This window comes from Juglans regia, chromosome 9, assembly GCF_001411555.2.
Source record: "Juglans regia cultivar Chandler chromosome 9, Walnut 2.0, whole genome shotgun sequence".
Lineage (NCBI taxonomy): Eukaryota > Viridiplantae > Streptophyta > Magnoliopsida > Fagales > Juglandaceae > Juglans > Juglans regia.
Genome location: NC_049909.1, coordinates 17,793,828 through 17,821,362, shown reverse-complemented (window position 1 = coordinate 17,821,362; position 27,535 = coordinate 17,793,828). Strand labels below are relative to the sequence as shown.

Genomic DNA, 27,535 nt, shown 5'->3' with positions numbered 1-27,535 from the left:
ACTTTTGCAAATAAAAAAATCTATTCATCATCTTAATTTTCATCATTCTCCCATCATTTCATGATGTGACATTAAATAATAAGTTCATAAGTAAAATATAATAAATAATCTCTAATCATTTAATGTCACATCATAAGATGATAGGAAGATGATAGAAGTTGAGATAATGAATAGCATTACTCGACCAATATATCATATACTCTTAAATAATATTCTTAAATGTATTTTGTATAATTTGTATTAGTTTTTGCTTTTATTAATACGAAGTTTTTATAAACTATATCGTCACATTTTATCTCAACTAATTTAATTATTATAATTTTTTTAAATTTTTATGTAAAATATAATAAATAATTAAATTTTAAAATAAAATTATATTACAAAATTATATTTTAATAATATTTTATTTAAATCTTTAAACAACGGCTAAAGCGTGCTTATTCCAGTAGAAGTGCAATTCCAGTCTCGTAGCTGAAGCGCAAGAAAGTCAGCCCAATTCCAAAATTCACCGCCAAAACGAGAAAGGGCAGCCAGCGTAAATATTTTGACATCTCGGTGCATATGTTTAAAACCAAACTTCCATTACAAGAAAATTTTCCAAAACTAATCCCGCGTAGTAAACAAGCCGAATTAAAAGTGACAAGTGCTCGCGCACACTCCGGTTGTCTCTCTGTCTCCTTCTGAGAAGTAGTGAGAATTTGGCACTCTATTCGGAGCTTTTCTCTGCAAGATTTTAGTGATCTGAAAAGTGGGAGTGAGAGAGAGGGGGGGAGAGTGACACAATGAATCGGAACCACCACGACCCCAATCCATTTGACGAGGAGGAGGTCAATCCCTTCTCGGTATCTCTCTCTCTGTCTGTCTCCTTTCTTTTCGGGTTCGTTTTTCAGTTTTTGCCTCTTGGATCACCCTCATTTTTATCTCTTCATGACATTTTTCTTTTATCTTAATTCTATAAAAAAAAAAAAAAAAATTCCTTGTTTGCCTGTGTGTGATTGGGCTGGTATTCGGTTTTTTATATGTTTGGAGATAGTTTGGATATTTTTTTTGTTGGCGGTGGGCGGTAGCTTTGATCTGGATCTGGAAGTCCCGGTTTTTGCTCCGTTTGGTTGCGAAGAAAATTGAGGAAAAGAAAAGAAAGCTATATAGATGGGAGGTTTTGTGCTGTTTGAGGTTTAAAACGAGATCGAGGTGCTACTCGGATATTATAGTTGTAAAGAAATAAATAATGTGTACCTGGGGGTTGGCTGAAGTGGTAAAAAGCAGTGGGCTTGGGGTATGCTCGCAGGTTAAGGTTCAAATTCCCTGGTAAAAAATCTTTAGACGCCACGGGATTTTTCTTTGAATTATAGGTGTATTTGCGAAACATAGCTGTTTGGTGGCATTCTGTCCCAGAATTGATCATACAATATGTAACCATTGACTATTGATATAACTGTTTCATTTGAACTCTCTAGACAGATTAATTGATTGTTTAGAAAGTTAGATGAAATGAAAATTTTATAAATAATAATAAGATAGTTTGTGAATATTAGTGATATAATTCGAATTGAGTATTTTTTTAATTTTGAAAAATGAGAAATAAAAAATTAAATAAAAAATATTATAAAATTAAAATATTGTTAAAATATAGTTTTATAATATTATTTTTATTTAAAATTTTGAAAAAATTAGAATTATTTTTATTTAAAAGATTGTAAAAATTATAATGATAAAATTGAAAAAGTTGTAATAATTAATTTAAAAATATTTATATTTAAATTATTTTTAAAAAAAATTATATGAGATAAAATGAAAATGTTAAGAATAGAAGTATTTTCATACGAAATCAAATCACTTTCAGTAAAGAGACGTGGTTAAGTTAATTGCTTATCCATTGTGTCGTCATATGGGACTTTTTCTTTTGCAGAAAGGAGCTCCCGCTCCTGGATCAAAGCCACGCATTCCATCATTGGGACCTGAAACCTTGGGCTTTGGTCAGAAGCATGATGCGACGGTGGACATACCATTGGATACGATGAAAGTACTGAAGTTGCTATTAGCTTTACTATTCTGTTCTGTTCATTGGAACTTTTTGAGAGATTTGAGTTAGAATAATAGATATGATTACTGCCTTATTACTATTTATTTACAATTCTTTTTATATTTATTTATTTTTTTTAATTTTTTATTCTTAAGTTATGTACTTGATGGTATGGCTTACGTAGGACTCTAAAAACAAAGAGAGAGAACTTGCAGCTTGGGAATCAGATCTCAAAAGGCGGGAAAAGGTTAGTGCCGCAGTTCTATGATTAAGGTCTTTTCTGAAAGTGTTTTTTTTTTTTTTTTTTTTTACATTGGAAATAATGGCCTATTAGCCTTCATTTCTAAAATTGAAGATTTTGTTGTCTTAGGTAACAATGATTTTTATAGCTTGTGATATATCATTTTTTGGTTATGGTCACACTTAAATGTGATTTAGTCTTTGACCAATCATTCTTGTATTTGAATGTACTCTAACTTGCCTTTCACAGGAAATAAGACGGAGAGAAGATGCTGTTACTAAAGGTAAACTATGATGCCACAACATTGTTTCTATAAGTAACTACGATGTCATACAGCATCTACAGGTCATTATGCATTTTTAAATCTGTTTTTCTATTCTCTATTTCTCTAATTTGGTAATTCTGCTTTCAATTTTGTGTTCAGCTGGTGTCCCTAATGATGATAAAAACTGGCCTCCATTTTTTCCAATTATTCATCATGATATATCCAATGAAATACCGGTCCATGCTCAAAGGCTGCAGTATCTGGCTTTTGCAAGTTGGCTAGGTATGGGAGGTCATACATTTTAATGCGTAAACTTATGTGTTCTGAAACTATATTTATATGGATGCGTGTCTTGTAAGTAGTATTGTATAGCTCTTAACAATCACTGCCTTTTCTTACATTTAGATCATATTTTTTCATTTATATCGTCTACTAAAATTTTGTTTTTTCCTATAAAAAAAAACTTAGATTGTCTACTGAAATGAAGGAATTGGCAAATGTGATACTTTTTTTTGTTCTTTTCCTTTTTTATATCCATATCACAAAATTTCAATTCTAAAAGAAGTTACAGCAGAAAAGATTTAAACTAATATATCTTGTTTATGACGAGGTGATGTGGAGGCAAACTCCATCCATGGACAACAAATTTCTTTCCAACAAAGAGGATTGTTTTGGTTCCATTTACTGTTTAATTGCTAGCGAATTGTTCTTTTCTTTCTGTATAATTTCTTCATACTTAGTTTGTACTAATTGGCACATTTAGTGGATAATAGAGACTAAATGGTTACTAGAAAAAAGACTTTATTTTTCCACTTGCTTTTGTAATATAAGTAAACGATTTTATTGTTACTAATAGAAGAGTAGGCTTAGAAGTGTAAAACATTTCCACTTGTTCTTTCCAAAAAATATCCTAGTTTCTCTAGTTTTTATATTTGTTTTTAAACTCAGCTTCATTTGTGTCATTCCCTCTTATCTTTGGACTCTTTTTTCTGCTTGTTTTTTTGTGTTATTTCCTGTTTCCACTTGCCAAACTGCCCTTTTTCTTCAGGATCATAAATTCCCATTATAAGGCTCCAGTTGTGGTTTTTTACTTGCTAATAACTTTGCTCAAAAACTATTTATTGTGGAAGCCTGCAGCTATATGTGATATTGTTGTAGTACTCTTTGTGCAGGTATAGTTCTTTGTCTGGTTTTTAACATGATTGCTGTGATGGTGTGCTGGATCAGAGGCGGGGGTGAGCTTCTTTTGTTCAATCATATCTGTGCATTCAAGTATGGTTAGGCATTGGTTTCAGTTCAAACTGACTCTTCTGATGAGGTTCAGTCTCTCAGGTGTCAAAATTTTTTTCCTTTCCACAATTTATGCTCTACTTGGATGCCCAATGTCATATGTGCTATGGTACAGGCCTCTGTATCGCGCTATGAGGTTAGTGTTAATAATGCAGAGAAATAATGATATGGAAACTAATTTTCTTGTCTGCAGTCTTCTTTCCAAGTTGTGTTTTGACCTTCCTTGTTAATATGGTGGTCTCTCTTACTTGAACACTAATCTTATAAATTTCTATATATGGATGTCTTCTTAACTGAACATGCATATTGATTCGTGGCTTAGCATGGGTGTTGATAGGCATGGTAGTGTGTGGAGGTGATAGTGGTTTGATGGTGGATGAAACTATTTTTCTGCATGAGAAAAGAAAAGCTCCAGTCTTTCCTTCTATTTGTGAAGAGATGATAACATATAATTTTGAGTCTATTTCCCCTACTGGAGCTGATAAATAGAAGTCACTGTCGCTAATAATTGGTTGGGACATTTATCTCTTCAATGACATTAGAAGTAGATACAGCTGAAGGCACATGAGGCTGGATCAGTGACCTTACCCTCCACCTGTTTATTGGGGAGAGGATATTTTCTGGTCTAGAGACTATTGGCAATATCTTTTGTTTTGACACTATTGTTTATTTGTAATGATTTTCTTTTGTTTCAAAGTTCAGCACCTCAAATGTTTGCTCTCTCTCTCTCTCTGTCTCTCACGTGTGTATGCGTGCGATTCAACCTAGTCAGAGGAAACACATTTAACTGTTTGGTACTAAATTCAAATAATTTCTGCAGTCATTTCATTGAAGTGTGGCGTTGAGTGTGCTGATGGTTATTGTGAATGGATTTGTTTGCATTGCAGGACAGATAGTGCTCTGAAATTTGGTTGGTTTTTCCTATTCTACTTGGTATGTGCCATATTTTATATCATGCTCTCTAAGCCATTCTCCTCATGAGTGGGTGTCTCATTTTTCTGTCCATCAATCCATTTGGCATAATGCAGATTCACATTGGGTTTTGTATATTCGCTGCCATTGCACCTCCAGTTGTCTTTCATGGGAAGTCATTGACGTAAGTTATTGATTTATGGGCTGTATGAACTTAAGCTTGAAATGGTTTTGATTTCTGATTAATATATCAGACAAATATGTTTGTAATTAAGTATCTTGTGAAGAGAATTGATGAAAAGTTGGAGAGGGTTAAGTGCCAACCCACAAATTGCAGCAGGATGGTTCTTTATGTGCTTCATATGGTGTATTTGAAGGGAAAAGATGGTAGGAAATTTAAGGATCATGAGTGGACCTGGAGGAGTTCAAAACTTTCTTTTTTATTACTTTTTTTCCTTTGGACAACTTCCATAGACTTTAATAGGCTTACCGTTCATGATTTTCTTATATCCTTTTCTCCTTCTAGATGGATGTTTCTCTTGTATACTTCCGCTGGACCTGGGGTGTACCTTTTGTGCTTCTTAATGAAGTTTTATTACTTATCCAAAAATAAATAAATACAGATGAAAAGAATGCTTGAGCACTTTAGTTGCTGCTTTACACATGTTTAGCGACTGTATAAAAATCTTTAGTTAACCGGACAACGTTACAAATTATGTCTAAAGTTAACCAGGCCAAAGAAATAAACTTGTCCTTGGTGAACATTGAGCAGGACTTAACCTTCTTGATATAGACCTTTCAAGAACATCTACACCAATAGGCCTTTTATGAGTGGCAAATATCCTTGAAAATGAATATTCTGTAATGTCATAGTAAAGAAACTAACAAACTTTAATGGGCCGTAGTCATCCTTCTTTTTGCAGAATTTTCATTGTTGAATCTTCCTCCTCTTAACCCTTTTTAATTAAGGCCTCGTTTGTTTTTGTAGATGAGATGAGATGATTTGAGATGGAAGTTGAAAATTGAATAAAATATTATTAGAATATATTTTTTTAATATTACTTTTGTTTTGGGATTTGAAATAGTTGAATTGTTTATTTTATTTTGTATGAAAATTTGAAAAAGTTGTAATGATTAGATAAAATGAGATGAGTTGAGAAGTTTTGTGAAAACAAACGAGGCCTAAAGGAAAGGGACTGGGTTATTACTTAAAAAAAGGAAGTAAAGGGAATGGGTTTTTATATGGAATTTTTTATCACCATGTTATTAAATTGTATAAAGTAACTAGAGAGAGCCTGGTGCTGTGGTGAACTTAATTTCAATCATTTAGAAATTGTGGTACCGTACATAACATGCTTGCATCTTTTCCATGGTGTCTTTGTAATTTTGATACAGGTTTGTTGATAAGCTTTGAGCCCTGCATGTATGGTGTTTTTCTCATGTCATAAATTTTTAACTAATATGTCTATTTTATTTTATTTTTATTTCTAATTTAGGGGAATCCTTGCTGCAATTGATCTCTTCAATGGTCATGTAATGGTTGGGGTAAGTTGTTTAATGTATGCATGCCTGCATTGCTGTTCTTATTTTCTACGTACATTTGAAAATAAAACTACACAAGTCATGAAGTTGTTCGTATGATTTTAGGGTAGTTATAATTGAATTCTATATCTGTCTAAAAACTGTTTCTTTGTGACCATTTTCTGATCTGCATCATGTGATTCCTTTAACATGATGCTTGCTTTCTGATGCTTACTTTAGAAAGCAAATTTACTCTCTCAAGGCATCAAACAGTGAAGACCAAAACGCTATTGAGAGCATTGTGTAACTTTTGTTGAACTGCAACATTAACAAAGATGGTTTTTGTAAGTTATCTGATTTGGTGCTAGGTTTTGCCTAATGTGTCATTTGGTTTTACTGCAGATATTTTACTTAGTTGGCTTTGCCTTATTTTGCTTGGAGTCTCTTCTAAGCTTATGGGTACTTCAGGTCAGAATCAGAACACATACATTGTCTTTTTCCAAAGTGAGAGTGATTATGGTAGCCCCTCTGGGTGCAAATACTATACATATTCTTGCACTTAAAGTGGCTCATCTGTCGTGAGTTCTTTCTGTCTTTTTTCTTTTTCCCCCTCCTCTCTTACGTCTCTTTTCCCCATAGGCGCTGAATTTTTTGTGGCCAACATAGATACAAGTAGAAAACATGATATAATAAAGGTGAATGCTAGTGAAATGAAAACAAATTGTTAGAGATTCAGGTAGAAATAATTGCAAAGGGCATGCACCAAGAAATATTAGCATTTAAAGTGCTTAAGAAATCAGTGAAGGTTCTACTTATCAAAAGAGAAACCAGTGAAGTTCTTACTCTACATATATGCAATGTAAATATCAAATGTTGACTTTTACTTGTAAAAAAAAAAAAAAGATCAAATGTTGACTTTGATTTGTGTGCATATATTTTTTCTTGGGAAAATGACAAGCAGGGTAATTATTATGCACATTTCTTATAGAAAAATCTCTGACTTGGTTTACATCCTTTTTCTTCTTTTGTTTGTGCAGAAAATTTACTTGTATTTCAGGGGGAATAAATGATGGGATTCTGGGTTTGTGATCCATCTTGAATCATATAATACCGTTGCTTCTCAGGGGTGGCTCAGTATATTCTTCATTCTCCTATTTACATTGGTTTCTTTGTGAGAGTTGATTCAAAGATTGGCATGTTCTAATGATCCCAAGTTCCAACAATCCATATATATATATATATAGATTCATTCTAGGGCTGCCACCACCGGAGTGGAATGCCACTTTGGTGATCTTATTGAAATCAGACTAGACAGCATTGATCCGACACTGATACGAGTTTTCTTTGTGATCATATTGATATTGTGCTTGTTTTCTATCAATACCTTTTGTTTGATGGATCGAATGTTGATTACGAATTCAAAATCAAAATAACAAAGTAATGGAGGAATTTCTGGGGACTACATAACTCAGATTTTCACCATCCATACTCAAAATTTAGAAAATCAAGGTGAAGAGAATGATGAACATGTGTCATTTAAATAGTAAGTTGAGATGAGATAAGATTAGGGGTGTAAATTTAAACCGGGAAACCGGAAAACCGGACCGGACCGGACCGAACCGGACCGGTTGGTCCGGTTTTGAACCGGTCCGGTCCGGAACCGGTTTCTATTTTATGAAAACCGGCCGGTTCCGGTCCGGTTCCGGTTCCGTAGTTTTTGGGACCGGACCGGACCGAACCGGACCGGTTGGAAAAAAAAAATATAAAAATTAATTTATATATTATACAAAATATTTATATATATAATATATAATTATATGTTAAATTTTTATATATAATATATATAATTATATATCATATATGAAAAAATTTTATATTATAATTTATAAATAATATCATAAAATGTTAATCTTAAATATGAACATTTGTAATTTATTTGATCATATGTTATTAATATAATTATATATAAGATAATGTTGTTATAATTTATAAAATAAAAGTTTAATCTTAAAGATAAAAATTTAATTGATCATATGCTTTAAACATAATATATATATTAAATTTTTAATAATATTTTATAATAAGAATTAACATTTTATTATATGTTTTTTACATTTAAAAAAAACCGGAAAACCGGACCGGACCGGACCGGAAACCGGTAAAACCGGAAGTACCGGTTTAGGAGGGTAATCGGGGCGTAATCGGTTTTGAAAAATACAAAACCGGTACATACCGGTTCGGTCCTAGATTTTGTCCAAAACCGGACCGGACCGGACCGGTTACACCCCTAGATAAGATGAAAATTGAATAAAATATTATTTTTTAATATTATTATTGTTTTGATATTTGAAAAATATAAAATTATTTATTATATATTATTTGATAATTTGAAAAAAATTTAATAATTAGATATTGATTTTGCATCCCATTGGTGCATAGCCGAAGGAAGCTGTACGGACACCCATGTTAGTTGGAAGGCTGAATAAATGAGGCTAGGCATTGTGAACTTCATTGGGTTTGCTCTGTGCTCTTTCATTGTAAAGCCCAATTTAGTACATAAAAAAAAAATGTGCTGCTAAATTCACCATCATTAATGCCTTTTTTTAAAAAAAAAAAAAAAAAATTATACTCATCATTTTTACATATCTACTATTATATATAATTTTTTATTTTTTATTTTTTTCTCACTAAATATATGATATATAGATAATAAGTAAAAGAACTCAATTAATTTAAAAATAATAAAATAAAAAATAAATTTTAAAAATAAAAAAATAAATAAAAATAAGTGTTATGTGTAAAGATGATGAGTAGCTAACAAAGCTCTTTGCTAAACCATAACATGATTAATCTCTTAGTGCATCCTCATTTAATTATGCAAATGCAAATCTATTGAAGAGTTTGGCTAATAGACCCAAAAATAATCTATATTGGATTATGCAACTTTAAAAGGATATGACTTTTAGCTATAGTAATTTGAGATTTGTGGTTATATTTGGTGGTCATTGTAACTAGACTAAATTGATTAAAAATTATTTTCAAGTACTTGTTATTTCCTTTGCTTTTCTTCTACACTAAATCACTATTTCTTATTTCGTTCCTTTGCTTTTCTTCTGCATCATTTATTTCGTTTACAATTTTTTTTTTTTTTTTTGCCTCTAATTGTTGGGTTCAATCTTTAAATTTTAGATTTTTTTTTTTTGGATTTGTGCTTTGTTTTAGTGCTTCCAAGGCTGGGAATTGAGCTAGAAACAAAAATAAAATTAATGGGTGTTTTTTTTAGATAAAAATGTAATAGACATATGTATTTTTTTCAATGATGTTGTATTAAATATTTAGAATGTATTTGCTGCACTCCAAAAATATTGCTCTACACTTGTATTAATGTATTTCCAAATAGTTCTTAATTTAGAAAAAAAATTAATAGAAAACAAATTGAAAAAACAAATTGTTAAATTTATAATATTTTATTATTATTTTGACTAATAATCCAATGTGAGAATAAGTTTTGAGTAAAATAACCAAATGTAAAATCATGTAATATTTTGCAAATTTTGCATTATACAATGCTAATTTTAGAACATTAGCATTGGTTTCATCAAAGTAAAATTCAAAATTTGATGATAAAGTACATGTTTTCCATAAATCTAAAATCTCTCTAACCATAACCCTATATTAAATTAGTCAAAATAATAATATAATAATAATTTTTAATTTTTTTTATATTTTGCAATTACAATAACTATATTAATTAATAATAATATTTTTTTTCTTTTACATATTTTAAAACTGAACACAAAAATTAATATAAAATGGCATTCGAGGGAAGTGAAATTGTGAAAACTCAAAACTAAAAATCAAAACAATTGAGATAATTTTTACAATAAAATATTACTTTTGAATATGAATAGTATATCTTTAAATTTAAAAATATACTTAAAATTACTGTAACTCATAATTCAAATTGTTACTTTTTGAATAAGTTAATGTAGATCATTTTATCTACATTTCTTCAAATTTTAAAAATGAAGAAGCTAATGTCAGTGCTCTAAGTCATCTAAATGCCTTCAGCTGGAATAAAAATGGTTTAAAGTAAAAGTAAAAATATCAAAACCATTGATGGATTTTTCAGCGTTATCGGAATCAAATAATATGATGATGGCTTGGGTGTCGTTACAATTCTCGGATGTTTGCCTATAAAATAAACAAAGCATATAAAATGTTAAAAAAAAAGAAGAAAAAAACACAGAGATTTATGTGGGATTTAGTATAAAAGTTTGTCTATGAGCCGTTTAGGGAATCTTAAAAAGAGAGTCCCACCAATTGTAAAGTAGTAGTCTTTTTTTAGAGTTGCTATATCTTCACCTTTGTAGTGTTCCTTTTATAGATGTCTCGTTATTTCTTTTAAGTAATTGAGTCATATTTACCTTATGTTAGTAATTGAGTCATATTTACCTTATGTCACTTTTATATGTATTTTAATGAGTTTCCAATAAATTGAATCTGATTTAATATATCCTACAAAAATTACAAGCATTATAAATAATAGGGGTGGCTGGCAGGACCCCGCATCCCGTTCTCCTGCCCCCACCGCCTCGACCTCACTTAGTCCTAGGCCCTGCGTCGTCGCCATGCGGGGGTTGGCTGGGCCCAGGCCCACTATTATTTATAATTATATATACAATTAAAAAAATATTTAATAGAATGATATCGTTTTAACCTAGATTTTATTTTTAAATAATACATCATAAACAACGTTTTTTAAGATTAGGTTTTAATTAATCATTATTTCTCTCTCTCCTTTGGGGTGTTTCTCCATCATATGATGTATACATTGTTTTGATTTTTTGTTGCTTTTCGATTTGATGTGGATGAATTTGTGATTTTTTTTTTTATTTTTTGTGTTTTTCAATTATTTTTCATTGTGGGTGGGCGGTGGACTGATTGACTAGAGGGCCAATCCATCTCCTGGCATGCAGATGGGGCACCCCGCCCTAGGGTGAGGAGCTGGATTTTGAGGGGCAAAACTAACCCTCCTCATGTGGAGCGGGATGTGGGTAGCACTCCTAATAAATAAATATAATAGATATGATTTTACTTTTAATTATTCTCAATTTCTCAACTAGGGTTTGAAATTTCGCATGTAAAAATGAAAAATATGACAGTTCAGTAGTTTGGAATATAAATTATTAATTTTGATAGTTTAGAATATAATTTTTCAAAGATATAATAGTTTAAGATGTAAAATAAATTATAAGTTTTATGGGAATAGAAAACGAAAGAGTTCATTTGTTTTTTCTCCTTGAAATATTTTTATATTATCTCGCTGTAGCCGGTGGCTGTTGACTTTAATGGGATTCTCTTAACCCTTCCCACTCACAGCTTTATTTGCGGTGACTCAGAAGTGTATGATTTACTGCAAAGAGACAGAGAATCCAAGTGGACAAAACCCATTAAGCCAAGCTACCTCAGCAAAGCCACTACCTTATCATCTCTTCCCACACGCACTTTTTGCCTACTCTCTCTTTCCAAGTCTAGAAAGATAGAGAGAGCTGTGGAGAGAGAGAGACGGTGGAATTGGTTTTATAGGACAAATAGAACCCAGATTAGAACACCCTTTTGCGTCTGAAAGGCGATTTGGAAGCGACTATTCGGATTGTCTTATGTACTGTACTGAGACAGAGGCGATAGAGCGAGATAGAGGTTCTTAGGACGAACAAAGCCAACATCCGAGGACCGTTTTGTCTCAATTTGATAGTTTTTTGGAGGAAAGGGATATTATGGTGGGTATTTTCTCAAGGTTGTCTGTCAGCAGGGCTGGACATCGTCGAACTCAGAGTGCCCTTGTAAGAATACAGCTCTCTCCTTTGTAAATGATTGGTTTCTTCTTCTTTATTTGCATTCCTGTAATCTGGTCTTTTTTTTTCCTGGCCGGGCCTAAAAGATTTTCGATGCTGGACTGGGGTTGACAGTTAAACCATTTCAATGGGTCCTACGATTTGTGAAGTTCCGGTTTGATTTGGTTTTACGTTTTGGAGATATTGTCGGGATCTGCCCCTTATGTTTGATGCTAAATATTGTTATTATTAAGCTTCAAACTTTCTGAAATATTATAAATTTCTTCTGTTTGGATCTGATTTTTTGGGCGTATTGTATATTTTCCTCTTCTTTTCTTTTTCTTTGAGCTGGTCCTATTGTATCTAGCTGGCCTGATCTCGGACTTCTGACCATTCTCCTGCTGTCAAATGAATTACCCATAATTCTCGATTGAATTTTCAATCCGCTTAGAGGACTTGGAATAACTGAATAAGGAATGTGCTATTTAGGGTTTATCAGGATGGGATTCCGTTAGTTAGCTGCCTATAGCCTAGATCAGACGATTGGTTTGAACTGTTTGACTGTCGGAGACCTTGGTCTCCGAAAAATTTAGGACCTTAGTTTTTTTTTATTGAGCTGTACGTGCTAATCCTTTTTCTACGTGGAGGAATTGTTCTTCCTTGTTACCTTTAGAATGAAACACCTTATCCTGCTTCAACTGTAGCATATTTATATGATTTTCGTCCCCTCAGCTTTTTTATGTGTTTTCATTGGTGCTGTTTTTGCGACATGGTTTGATGTTTGTACATGGGAATTTTTTGTAGATTTTTTGGCTTAATAATGCTTTATCCGATGCAGGATGAGAGGGAAGCATTGCCTCCAAACCCAGGAGTTACAGGTGTAGCTACCGGTGCCATTACTGCTTCTCATGGGATTGAAGTAGCAGTGGAGTTTAAACCGGTAGAGCACCCGACTGAGCCTCGTGACAATGATAGACCTATTCAGTGTCCATTACCTGAACCTTCAATTCTCAATGTAAGCTTGAAACTTGTTGTATCTTTTACTATTTTTTGTTATACACAGCAAAGGATGTAGGAACATTTGTTTCTGTGTCTTTGTGCAGTGTGGTGGCTTGCTCTAGATAGTTTGGTTTGATTAGTGTATACCAGACCAGTTTTTTATTTTAAATTAAGTTGCAATTAGACACTTTTTATTACCCTTTAATCAGTGGTAAATTCTCTAATGGAGATATGCTCATAACATTTCTGAATAATAAAAAAATCTCAATCAGCATGCATAATGTATTAATTGCTGCAGATTCAAAAATCCTTTATGATTTCACTCCTGGTCAATAGGCCCTAATCTCCCCTCTATGATTTTATTCCAGTTACATTTACACTTTGTCAGACTGTTTTGGTTTTCTTCCGTCTCAATTAAATGACAGCATTGCTGGTTGGCATTGTGAGAGAAATGTAATCGATTTCTCTCTCTCTACCTAGAAAAGTATGCAAATCCAATTTCTGAAACGATCATAACCCATTGTTTTAATCAAAAATTTTTCTCACTCTTATTTTATTTATTCTACTCGTATTGCTTCCAAGATAACTTAAAGACAAAAATGTAGATGTACTCTCCACCATGGTCCAGACTCCAAATCCAATCTGGGTTTTACAAAGCAAAGGATGCGGGACCTATTCTGTAGAGCTAAAGCTCAGACAAAGCTCCTTATCTCCTTTAATTGGTAATATATATGTTTCATAAATCCACCGGTGCTGCAAGACAATCCGCATTGTCACCTGAAGTCTGAATTCTTATTTAGTATTTTATGTGCGTTTTCACATCATGGTTCATAAGTGGTGAAATTATATGAAGCATTATGTATGTATTCCAGTGTCAGCTTCACTTGCACGATAATGGAAAGTGTAGAGCAGTATCCAATGCAATTATGGATTGCACAGGATAGCTTATATAGATCATGTTAATTTGTACCATCTAGGATGTCCTTTTGATGCTGCATGCGCATGTTGCAAACTAGGATTTGAAAAAAAGCATAATGGGCATAGGTTTACTAAGACTTGGATAGGAGAAAGACAGTACATTCCTTCTTCCTTCTTCCTTCTTCATACATTTTGTTCTACCAAAATTACTTTGAATGGGTCATGTAAAGTGGCTTTTATTAGAACCAAGAAATGTTCTGGAATTTGTATAGAACTATGGCATGACTGATGGAAATCAATGTAGGTGTTGCATGCATTTTTGTGCATGACTAAATAACAGCCATATTTTGTTAACTCATCCCTAAAACTTATCAATGAAGACTGTTACATCCTAACTTCTTAAATTTTGATATCTACTTCCACTGTCATCAGGATGGAAGAATATGGAAGGAGAGAGCATCTGCAGGCGTGCTAAGGAAAACTGATCTGCCAGTGATGAATGAGGATGCTGCTCTTGCATCTGAAGCTGCTGAGACAAAACAAAGGTCAACCCGTTCCAATCGCATGATTCTACCGTCTCTCAGTGCTCCTGAACACAATCTTCTAAACCTACTTGAAGAGTAACGCATCTGGGATTCAAAACCTGGTATTGTTTATTGATTGTGACACAATTTCGATTCAATCATATGCAATTTCACCTTCTTCTTTTTTTTTTTTACCTTTTTGTATCTTTCTTGTAATATCTATTTTCCCTTTTTTATATTATTGCTTGAATATATTTGTATGTATTTCCAAATGAATTATTGCAAAGTCACACCCTGTGTACGTATATTTACGAATTATATGGAATTGTCGGTATACACTCAGAGGTTCCAAGTTCCTTTTATTTGATTGTTTTTTATTTTGCACAAGATTTATTAGTTGATGCTGGGATCATTGAGTTTTCTTTGATTTGACTGAATAATTTGGGGTCCTTAACTCGATGCTTAATCACCATATTAAGATATAGCTTACCATGCATCACCACCTGTTGTTAAATATAGGGTTATTTGCATATTTGGTCTTTGTTTTCTTTTTCATTTTGAACCATGATGATCATTCCATCTATCCTTTAGTATTCCATTCACCAATTGTACTCACTCAATATGGGATATCACACACAGGCGTGCCATATCAACGCCGATAGAATCGCGATAGGTGCTAATTTACGTCTCAGATTTGTCAGATCGAGTATCTAAAAATAACTGAAGTGTTTAAAATTGAGAGAGCCGACGTTGGTACCAACCCTTGCGAGATGATTGTGCCATCTTGCAATTCAAGAACCAAATATGTGTATAACAAACCAGCGTAGAAATGAGATTGGATTTCATGGCTCAACATTTTGGAATATATCGCCATCATTATCCATGAAAGCACATCCCAATTCGTGTTTCTTATTATATTTTTTGGTAATTCTATAGTAAGTCGCAAGTTTGATCTTACTTTCGGATTTAGTTCTTAGTAGTTAAAACTCTTTTTTAATGATTTACATCATATTTTTGCTACCAAAATTTCTCTATATAGTGAATGATCTTCCAGTCAAAAGACATATGTCTCTTTCTTTTCCCATAAGAATGTCAGAGAATCGAGTTTTGCTACTTATAATCCCTCGTCAAATAGAAGAAATCTTTCCTTTCAGGTTATGGGTGATGCAATTTGTCCCGTAAACAAATCGTACAAATGCTTAATCGTTTGTATACACAAACTAATTAATGAAGGTTTTTTGTTCTTGGGTGTCAAAGGGCTCACCAAGTAGCTAACAGGGGACTGTCCGAGGGTTCAGATTACAATGATTTTGAAACTGTTTGGTGTTCATTATTGAAAATTTAAGGTTTAATTTGGAAAGAACATCAAGCTGTTGTTGGTATTATTAAGATTATAGATTTACTTCCATCTGCAAGTGCCCTGTTTGAGGCTGACCCTGCTGTGCACTTGGCATATTTCCCAGCCTTTAGGTTGAAGTCCTTTTCTTTGGCCGTCTATCTTTGCTTCTTGCTTCTCTCGTGAATCAACAGGATGCAAATCGTTACCCCCTCCATATCAATTTTCAACCCAAAACACAAAAGAAATGAAAAAAAGGATGATGAAGAGTTCACTATAATTCGGCAAAGAGATATAATTAGTCAGATTGCTACTCAAAACTTGTTTATTTCCTTTTACCTTTTCCTAATTAGTGAGCTCAAATAGCAGGAAAATCACGTTTTAGAGGGGAGAACTGTTTGGTTGTAGATTGTAGTACTTTAAAATACATATGGTTTTCCCAAAGTTTCTGCTGTTGGGTCCTTGAACTTCGTCATCAGAGGCAGGACTTGTTTGATTACGCCCCCACTTCTCTTGATCCTTGCCTTTTTAATTAATAGACTTCTCAAAAACATTGCAGATCAAAAAAACCTATATAAATGAAGGCTCTCTCTCTCTGTGAGTCAGAGACTCACGCAAGCAGAAAATCAGAGTTCAATTCAAAGTACAGTCTTTATTTTTCCCGTGTACCAAACAGGGTTAGGAGTTCCACAAATAAGCAAGTCGAACATAACATGAACATCAAATAGTAAAACTAATATCATTACAGAAAAAGGAAAATGAAACTATACAGGGAACTCTCGTGCTTGAAAGGGGTGCTGGACAGTAGGGTTGACAAGTTGCTTTCGAGGGCCTCGGAAACTTCCATGATTCATCCAAAGCTTCCTTTGCCATTTTCCATGCAATTCAATAACCCTGACATGGTTGCCTTCCTCCACAACTGCACCATCACCAACTTCAATGGCAGCTGAATGGGTGGTCAGGATTATCAGGGTTGTGAAACCGAGGAGGAAAAGAATAAAGGGTGCTGCTGCAGATAAAGCTCTCAACTCCACCATCTTGCTTGCTTTTTAGTTTCTGCCTTTGTGTCTCAAGAGTGTGGGGTGGGAAGTGTTTGCATGTTTGTTAATAAAGTGTGTTAAAGAATAACTTTGCTTTGCAGGGAAGTCAAGTATGGAAATCATTGAACCACTCACTGCAGAAAATTGATGGATTGGCTCCTCCGGCGCCTATTCCACCTGTGGTTTTGGTTGCGCCTCATGGTGGTGTGGTTGGTCGGTTGGTGTTTCCTTTTTTTTTTGTTATGATTCTACTAGAAGACTAAACACTCATATATATATATATATATATATATACAAAGCTAAATCAAAAGCACTAAGAGCAATCACACTGGTTTTCTCATTTTAAATGAAAAATGGCTAACAATGTTTCAAAAAAAGATAATGATAGGTTTATTACTTCCTACCACTCATTTACTATTTCATAGTGTATTTGAAACTTTTATTTTTTTATTATTTTCTTTTAAATATTTTTTTAACATCCTAATCATTAATAAAAAATTAAAAAAAATACAACTTACTAATAATTAATTCCTTAACCATTAAGTGAAAAAAATAATAAAAAATTAAGAAAATAAAGAGAGTAGTAAATAGGTGGTAGAAGGTAGTAAATTAGTAACCTATCATTATCCAATTTTTTTTTTTGTTTTTTCTCTTCTTTATCTCTCTCTTAATATTTCTTGCAATCATATTATTTGCTAAAATGAATATATAAAGAATAAAAATTAATAAATGATATAAAAAAAATAGAAAAATATTATCTATACTTAATTTTATTTACATAATTATACGTGCTTATGTTTATTAAAAATGATAAAAATTTTAAAATTTAAAACTTAAACTTAAAATTAAAATAAAAAACATTATTTAAAATAAATAAAGTGATTTTTATTATCTACTCTAAATAAATAAATCATAAGTGTCTTTCAAGCATCCATCATGAACCTTGGCTAACTAATAATTACCATATTAGAAATGAAAAACATCATCATGAAATCCCTAAAGGCAAGGCTGACACGTGCACCTAAAGCACTGTCATCATTATCCATCTTCCAATCCCATGAATAAGTACCTAATCAATTTTATCATTTGTGATAACATTATGGTCTCCTCTCTTCCATCATTTTTCAGCTGCAAATTCAAAATTAGGGTTACATTTAGATAATGAAAGTATTTTATTTTATATTATTTTATAAAAAATAATATTTATAGTTATAAATATCTAAACGTTGTGTAATTATTTTTAAAAAAATAAATAAATACAACAATTATATAAAAAAATTAATTTTTTAATAATAGATTGAACTCTTTTTCAAAGTGATTGTACATCGTTTATGCTCTCTATGATTATATGTAACATTACTACTATTTTATTTCATTTCACCATTACAATTTTTTCAAATTATCGCATAAAATATAATAAATAATTCAATTTTTTTAAAATCTCAAAATAATAATGATATTAAAAAAATATTATAATAATATTTTATTCAACTTTTAACTTTCATTTAACATTCTCTCGTCTCATCTTACCATCCAAACCGCACCTAAAACATGTCGTAGCTCTCATCTTCAGATTTTAATAGATATAAGCATCTTGAAAAAAATGCTGGAAGTCTTAAGAAAAATTATATAGACTTATACCTTGTTCCTCTCATATTTTACTGTGCTGGTGTGACATTATTCATTAATTTAAAATTTTATAATTTAATAAAAAAAAAAGAAATTTTATAATTTAATAAAAAAAAGATTAATATGATGGTTGATGGGCAATACCGCAACTTCGACTCCGTGTCATGGAAATAGGGTGTAAGCATGGTATTTGACATAGATGTATGGTAACAATACATTTTTTAAAGAAATTCATTCATTTTTCACTCTCAATTCAAACATTAAAATAATTTTCATTTTAATTTCTTTGACAGATTAAAATCAAAACAACTTTTGTAAAACTTTTTAAAAAAATTATTAAAATAAAATTTCTTCCTTAATTATTTTCAGCCAATCCCAATAAAAACATGTCTCAATAGATTCACCACATTCAGAAAAATCTTAAAAACTTCTGATTCCTGAAGGTTTTAATTTTTTTAAAATTTTTTTACGTCCAAACATGTTAAAAACCCATTCCAGTTCTAACAAACTTGGGCCCATCAGCCAACTTTCGAACCCAGCCCATTTCTCTTCATTCTGGGACGACAATCTCTCCTTTGGCAATGAAGGCTATGCAAGTTTGCAACCTAGAGTAACTACAGTTACTAAATAGCTATCCGAACTTGAGGGGATGAAGATGAATTAACTACGAAAGTGTTACAAGAGATATAATAAAAATAAATTAATAAGTTGATGTGGTTTTATATGATTTGTTAAATCTATTTTATAATAAAAATAACTTTATAATCTAACGTATCATATCAAACTATACAAACTTGTAAATTTACTTTGTATAGAATTTATTTTATAGTTAAAGCATTTATCTTAACTAAATAGCTCACTATATTATTTATTTAATACAATTTATAGTGTTTTGAACTCTTTATTGAATTGTCAGATTCAAGACTGTTGATGGTTTAATAATTGTAATGAGATTTTTCCCTCTCTTGGCCCTTATGAGAAGCCCATGAGGGATTTTTGAGGAATGAGTCAAAGAGCCCAACAAAGGCCCAATGACCCTCATTTGAAAGGAGTTTGTGGGCCTCTGCAGAACACTCAGCCTATGAGCAAAATTTATCCATGAAGTAACCCACGAGTGGGAAAAGCAGCCGGTAAAGTGTATATGAGACTCGTCACCCTGACACCCCCTGTTGATACCCAATCTTAGGGAACCTGTGCAGGTAGATGAGCGGAAGATATGGAAAATCCTTAATCTCCTGACAATAGGCATGAAGAGAGTTGACAGGGAATGTCCGTAGGGTAAAGTGAGTCAGGAAGCCACAGTACATTAATGGCGCCCCCCTAGGAGTCACGTCTTATTAAAGGATTATGACTAAATGAGCAATTGAAGTGACATGAACTCTCTGAGGTCAAGTATGAGTTGTTTCCACTAAGAAATCTAGTATAAAAGCTGACTTTCAGATACAAAGAACTCTCTTTAATTCTTCTAAACTCATGCATAACCTACTAAGGAGATACTGACTCAAATATTGGAGACTCACTGGCCTCCACCAAGGCCTCCCACTCTCTATGTTTTTTTGGTGTAGAAGTGAAATATTCAAGACCTAATCCAGCCCAAAGGTGTACGAAATACCTCCTTAACAATAATATTTCACTCTTCTACTTACGTATTGCCATACATCAAATAGCACATATATGGACCATGGTTAAAATTAAAGATTAATAATTATGACGTGCCAAATTATTTTTTTAACATCTTAAAGGATAAAATGATAAGAAAAATGATAATTTGACAATGTAGAATGTTATATTTGAAGGTATTTATACTACGTGATATAATTTGATAGAAAATAAATAATATTTTTTAGGGTATGCAAAGCCTGGGTACCCTCTTTGAAAAAAATGATTAAATCTAAAATCTATAAAAAAAATAATAATATTAGATACAGGTCTATGATGCACAAGCTCCTAACACTTCTTTTAGAAATGGTAAGATTCATTATTAAATAAATAATTTTTTTATATAGATTATAGATTTGATAACTTTTTTTAAAGAAAGTGCGTATAATTTATACATTTTAAGATTATAAATATTATTTATTTATAAAAAAATAATTTTTTTAATAGTATTCTCTATTTTAAAAAAATAAGATCTTCAAAAGAATTACTCTGTATAAAAATAATATCCCTCGTAGATAGGTAAGAATTGTAAAAACGTTTTCCTTGCTTTCTTATTAAGATAGAAAGGTCTCCAAAGATGGAAACCGGGTTAATCCAGAAACGAACCGAAACAGCTGATAAAACCAAAGGCATTCCTGTATTTTCAGTATCTTTTGTTCTTTTCTTTGAACTCAAGAAAAAGAAGCTTCTCTCTTATAAAAACGAACCGGCTCTCCCCTCTCTCTCTCTCTCTCTCTCTCTTCTCTCTCTATCCGTGCGTCACAGACATGGCTGCGCCGCTGCAATACCTGGAGTCGCTGCGCAACGCGCATCCGGAGCTTGCCGACTGGTACGCCTCTCTCGCAGATCTGTATCAGAGGAAGCTCTGGCACCAGCTTACCGCCAAGCTCGAGCAGTTCGTCGCCCTCGCCGTATTCCAGGTCTGTGTGATTTCTTTCGCTGCCCAATTCTTCTGCTCCAAGTATATTCGTGCGTGTATGGGTTTGAGGATTAAGATTTTTGAATCTCAAAACGCCCCTTTTTATATGTGAGGCGGAGTTTTGTTTTTTTTCTTCCTGGATAATTAGGGTTTCCATTGAGAATGAAGATTGGGAAACTGGGTTCTGCGTTATGAACTGAGGTTTTACGTGGGAATTAGGGGTTTTAACGTGCCGCTGATCACAACATTGAAGAAACTTTTTGTAGTGTGCATGACAATTACATTATGTTTTTGTTTCGTGTTTAGCTTATTATTGGTTATCCTAGATATGAGTGGATGATGTAGGCAGGAGAGAAATTGAGTCTTATCTCTAGAATTGGATGTGAGAGATTGAAATTAATCTGCAAAGGGATTCTCCCGTGTAATTGGGCTAAGCCTATTATCATTATCATTAAAATCTTGTTTTCCTATCAATAAAAAAATAAAAGGGTGAGGTGTGATTGGGCTATCAAGGTCTTTGCCACGAATGCATCTTGTGAACTGTGCACCCCAAGGGTGGAGTATCATTGGTATGGGGCATTAATTATATGCAGAAATGAGTCTGTTAATATTTTTGCTATGAATGGATCTTGTGAACTGTGCTCTAAGGGTGAGGTGTGATTGGGCTCTAACATGCAGCAAAGGCATATTAGTTTTTATCTGGTCATTTACTAATTCTCCTATTCTTGCGTAATGACCCCAAGCCCTTAGTCGTTATGATTGCCATGCAAACTTTTGGCTATCATTGCTTTGTTTGTATCCTATACAAACGATATTGATAAAGAAATTCCCCGGCTTAAGGACCTATGAAATTTTAGTTGCTGCATTATATAAAATGTGATAAGGTTATGTTATTAACATGCGTATGCTTAAATGAGGTTAGATTGCAGACTGTCATGTTATCAATGACTAACAACAAACATTATTATAGATCCAGTGCTATATATCCTATTCAAATACATTTTGATGCAAAGTATCTGATTCACTTGCCAAGTGAATTAAATTGTCCAAGTGATTAACCATGATTTTGCACTACTACTATTTTTTTATTTATTGGCTTGGGTACCATGAATTGAACATTGCTCTCCTCAAATGTGGTTCCCAACTTGTTGGACTTGGAAAAGATTAAATTTGATTTATCTTTGTCTATGTTTCCTTTCCATATGCATCTAATACTTTTTTTCCTGTTAAATTCAATTTCAGGCCGGTGATGCTCTGATACAGTTATATCACAATTTCATCACCGACTTTGAAACTAAAATCAATCTTCTCAAGCTTGCACACTTTGCTGTCATAGTTTCTAGACAGTATGCAGAGAAAGAAGCTGCAATTACCTATCTTGAAGGGGTGATAGAGAAACTTCGAGCCACCAGAGAGCAGCGTATTGAAGAGCCAATACTTTACATCAACATGCAAATCGCCACATTTAAACTCGAGCAAGGGAACCCAAAAGAGTGCAAGAAGCTTCTAGAAGATGGAAAGAGTGCCCTTGACAGTATGACTGACATCGATCCATCTGTGTATGCTAGCCATTACTGGGTTTCATCTCAGTACCATAAATTTCGTAAAGAATTTGCCGAGTTCTATAAAAGTGCTCTTCTTTATCTGGCATATACATCAGTGGAGTCTCTCTCAGAATCATTTAAACTAGTATGTGATTTTGATTGTGCTCTTCTTTCTCTGGCTTACATGTCAGTGGTTGCATAAAATAATTGTTGGTTTGCTTTCTCTCGCCTAGGTCATTTTGGCATGTCATCTTACATTCATAATGGAAGGTTTGAAATGTGTGACTGTGACCCATTGATGGTTTGATAAGTTGTGATCCCTATATGATAAGGATAAAAGTAGGTGATGTATGAAATCTCACATTGCTTGGGAATGAGAAGTTCTTACTCTTTACAAGGTTTAAATGGGGCTCCAATTGTATCATTGAGTAGTATTTTTTGAGTATAGGCCATGTGGTTTGGGTCTTCCATTGAGGTTTTATAAATGGTATCAGAGTCTATCCCAACCAGAAACGTGATACTTGAGTTGCGCCACTTACGAGGGACTGGCCCGACGAGGACGTTTGGAATTTAAGATGGGTAGATTGTGATACCCCATATAATAAGGATAAGGGTAGGTGGTATATGAGATCTCACATTGCTTGGAAATGAGAAGTTATTGTTTTTTATAAGGTTCAAATGAGGCTCCAATTGTATTATTGACTAGTCCTTTTGGAGTATAGGTCATGTGGTTTGGGTCTTCTATTGGGGCGTTACATAAGTTACATGCCAGTGGTTGCCTGCAGGATCTGTGGAATTGTAACTAATAGCACTGTATGAAAATAAAATGTGTTTTGCTCTTTGGTCAAAGTATTGTCCGTGGAAGGTAAATCAAGATTGTGTCCTGGTTTGATTGGTATAGTTAGATGGTGATTATGCCAGGCCCATGTTCAAGCTGAACGATGTGTGAAAACCTAGTGGCGGTAATGATTAGTGTATGAAATAAATAAATTTAAATTCAGGGCCTGAACATGTTAAGCTTTTAATTAGCTAGGATCTACTAAGAATTTGTTCATCATACTGCTTCAGATAATTGTTCTAGCGGCTCACTTGGCCCAAAATCTACTGCCTGAGGTCATCATGGAAAGAAATGAGGCTAATGCAACTAGATATTACCTAAATCTCCATTTTCTTTGAATCCTGAAGCACTTCTCTATGTTCAATCTTTTTGAATGCTGGTGTTCCTTTTTCTAAAATAATTTTTATGTCGTTTGATTCATATATTCAAAATTTATTGTAATTAGTGCACAAATGGTAACATCTATTGACATCCTGCTTAAACAAGATCATTATAAGATTCATTAGAATATATTTTATTTTATTTTTTATTTATAAAGATAATCTTACTTGCATATATATATATATATATATGTATAAAGATTGTTTGCGCATTTTTGTGTCTATTATGTGATTCTAACCTTTGGATCCCGAAATTCATATTTTAGGATTTGGCATTCGATTTGTCCCTTTCTGCACTTCTGGGCGATAACATCTACAACTTTGGAGAGCTCCTTGCCCATCCTATTGTAAGTGTCTTCGGTATTGTTCTTATCTTCTGTAGCACTTTGGATTGAGTATAGGAAGAGCTGTGAATCGAATGATACCATTACCTGGGAGGCAAAAGTATAAAACCTATATGTGGTTTGGAACTTTCCTTTCGCTATACTTTCATACTGGTTTATTACTTTATTTTCCTTGAATCAAGTAGTATAAGGCTGCTTATCCATCCTGTTGGCGAAATTCTTTTCCTTCATTGATGCTTATTACAATGCTTCAGCAAACTCGATTATATTATCTTTCATTTATGGACACACCAAAACCAAATTAATCAAGATTGGAATAGTAGTAATATTAGAATGTATTGCAATATTTAAAGAACGTTCCTGGATGTTTATATAGATTCCTTGTAATTTTTAGAAATAAGAGTACATTTTGATATAATGTTTACTGCCTAGGAAGCTGGAAAAACAATAGAATGATATGGATTAGTTTCAATACTTTTAGGATTTTCTCTTACCAAACTTTTCTGCAGCCTTCCATGTTGGGGGATGACATCTTTTAACTTCTGCAGATTAAGAGTCTTCTGGGGACAAAGGTTGAGTGGCTTTATTATATTCTGGAGGCATTCAACTCTGGTGATTTAGTTCGTTATCAGGAACTATGTCGGGTGCATAATGCTGCTCTGAGGGCTCAACCAGCATTAGTTGAGAACGAGAAGAAGCTGTTGGAAAAGATAAACATTCTCTGCTTGATGGAAATTATTTTCAGGTTTAGAACCTTTATATTTTATGTTGTTTTACTTTTGATTTGTGCCAGTGAAGATAAGTTTCTTGGTTTTTGGCTGTATAGATTAGTATAAATCATTGTTGTACTGAATTGCTACATGTTCCCTTGTAGCCGGTCATCTGAAGATCGAACTATACCTTTGAGTATTATTGCTGAGCGCACAAAAATTTCTATCGAGGATGTAGAGCATCTTCTTATCAAGAGCCTATCTGTAAGTCCATGTGTCTTTGAATATCATTAATGTGCAGTTGAGATTCACATGCTTTGCGAATCATATTAGCTTTACTAAGCTTCCTGCTTTGCATTTGTATCAGTCAGTTTATTTTTTTATTAATTTAAAATATTTTAGGTTTCTAACTTATAAGATATTATATGTTTCTCATTAAGTTTGGTGTAGCTTTTCTAATTTTCTGGGGACGGGGAAAAACTTATGCTCACTGTTATGGTTGGTGAATTTTCATCATCAAAGAAGGAAAATCCAGTGCTTTCACACTGACGTAATTTGTGTACGATAAATGTTGGTTATTAGTTCTCTACCCATAGACAAGCATTGTAATTGTAATTGTAATGAAAAAAAAGAGACATGCTTTATAGTTGATAGGTTTGCTTTTTTTTCCACTTTTTATTTTTTTTTATTATGGAAATTTTTATATTTGATATTTAAACCTCTGGGGGGATGCATACTGCAGGTTCATCTAATTGAAGGTATAATCGATCAAGTTGAGGGAACCGTGCATGTATCCTGGGTGCAGCCAAGAGTTTTGGGTATTCCACAGATCCAATCCTTGCGTGACCGTCTTGACAATTGGTTGGATAAAGTGCGCAAAGCTTTGGTATCCATCGAGGCAGAAACACCCGATCTTGTTGCATCCTGATTTTTGTTTACTGATTTGCTCGTGCCCATTGTAACAACTCCATGACATAAATGGGGGAAAATTGCAAAGGCGACCAAAAAGAGACAGAAACTTCTTAAGTCACATGGTCAGTACCGCCAGTTGTATGCTTCCTTTCTTTTTGCCTATTTTTGTTTTAATCATTTTCCTGGAAGGAGCCCCTATTGTAGTTCACTTCAGGGTCATGGGTTCTATAGTGGCATGCCTAGAGACATGGTGCATCAAATGAGAACGAACGGCTGTTCTTACGCTTTACAGTGGTTATTAGACTACTTATTTGGAATTTTTCTTAAATACAATCAGATGTGATCTTCTTCGTACTGTTGAAATGCATTTCCTTTTCTTTGATGGTTTTCATTTACTGCTACATCTGAATAGGCTAAGGTTATGCAATCTTTGAAAATTTGCAATAAGGAGATCTTACAATACCAAATTTATTAATAGATGTGGTTTAATGTGATATGTTAGATTTAGTTTATGATGAAAAGAGTATTACAATTTAACATAGTATATCAACTCACATCTGTTTGTAAGCTCATTTTTATAAAAATTGTTTGTACATAAAAGCATTTATCTTTTCAAAAACAGTATCTTCTTCCTATTTATCTTTGAGAAAGGTTAAAATCTACATCACACATCATCCATATGGTATAATTTGATTTGTAAGATTCAAATTATTGAGTAATGCTACGTACAAGTTCTAAATAGACAAATCTCATACAAGTCATTTGTAAAAAATTGGATCCAACTAATAAAGAATAATTTTTTTTTACACTTTTTTAAGGTGATGTCTATTTTTTTACAAGGATTTCCAAGGAGTTTGTTTATTTAGGATTTGTATGAGACTTGTCTATTTGGAGTTTGTATAAATAATTTCTCTTTTCCTTTACGTGCAAGTGTCGATGTAATGTATCTTACTTTAGTAATGCTAGATACAAGTCCCAAATATAAAAGTCTTATACAAATATTGTAAAAATGTGGGTATCATCAAGAAAAATTGAGTTTATCACACTTTTTCATAGTGATGTCTACTTTTTTATAAAGGGTTTGTGCGAAACTTGTGCATTTGGAGCTTGTATTTATCATTTATCATCTTACAAACATTTCAAAATCCCTAACTTGCCATGAATTTTTTTATCTGTAGTTTTTCCTTTCTTTCCTTTGCCCTTACCAATGTTCTCAAGTGTCTCAACGAGAGTAAACTCTCAAGGTCTTTCTTTTGGGTTGATTAATTGGAAGCTAGACTTTTGATAAGATCTGGGTCTCAAATCATGCTATCATCCTACTTTTTGAGTTGCTCCTCTTCTCAAGTTTCAAATGAAAGTATTTTGTAGTTCTCATCTTAAGATTTTATTAAGAGTATTAACTATATCATAGCAAACCTTTATGGTCTAAGCATCTTGAAAATCTAATCGCTCGTAGTCCAAAACATTAGACAAGAAAATTGATATAACCTAATTCCCCCTCCCCCAGGTGGAAATTTTTTTAAACCTGCATGAATATGAGAAATTCTCAAAATCCTTCTAAATTACATCTTTGGCCCCTAAGATAAATTATATAGTCTAGTCTCTTCCTATGGTAAGTTTTTTCCCTTTTTAATTTATTTTTTTACAGTCAATCATGTACAATTATTCTATTCACCTAGGTATAGGTCATGTTG

At 32.9% G+C, this 27,535-nt stretch overlaps 2 protein-coding genes across 4 annotated transcripts; both read left to right on the top strand.

Annotated features, from left to right (window-relative positions):
- The first annotated feature begins 630 nt into the window (after positions 1-630).
- Positions 631-14,892, top strand: LOC109014264 (secretory carrier-associated membrane protein 4-like). 3 transcript variants are annotated; one of them, XM_035694082.1, is made up of 13 exons: positions 631-842; positions 1,910-2,023; positions 2,208-2,270; positions 2,514-2,547; positions 2,689-2,811; positions 3,702-3,764; positions 3,862-3,955; positions 4,707-4,752; positions 4,848-4,915; positions 6,228-6,276; positions 6,655-6,720; positions 7,290-7,312; positions 14,522-14,892. In XM_035694082.1, the coding sequence occupies exons 1-13, from the start codon at positions 783-785 to the stop codon at positions 14,628-14,630; spliced, it is 912 nt and encodes a 303-aa protein (XP_035549975.1). In that variant the 5' UTR covers positions 631-782; the 3' UTR covers positions 14,631-14,892. The 3 variants fall into 3 exon arrangements, with proteins under 3 accessions (XP_035549975.1, XP_018852208.1, XP_018852210.1); XM_018996663.2 differs by lacking the exon at positions 14,522-14,892 and having other exon boundaries at positions 7,290-7,633; XM_018996665.2 differs by lacking the exons at positions 631-842; positions 1,910-2,023; positions 2,208-2,270; ... (7 more) ...; positions 6,655-6,720; positions 7,290-7,312 and adding exons at positions 11,709-12,098; positions 12,928-13,104 and having other exon boundaries at positions 14,439-14,892.
- A 5,952-nt stretch (positions 14,893-20,844) lies between these two features.
- Positions 20,845-26,230, top strand: LOC109014267 (26S proteasome non-ATPase regulatory subunit 13 homolog A-like). The gene is made up of 6 exons (XM_018996667.2): positions 20,845-21,114; positions 22,356-22,802; positions 24,142-24,222; positions 24,768-24,964; positions 25,094-25,193; positions 25,672-26,230. Exons 1-6 carry the CDS (start codon positions 20,962-20,964, stop codon positions 25,855-25,857), a joined length of 1,164 nt encoding a protein of 387 aa, XP_018852212.1. The 5' UTR covers positions 20,845-20,961; the 3' UTR covers positions 25,858-26,230.
- The last annotated feature ends 1,305 nt before the right edge of the window (positions 26,231-27,535 follow it).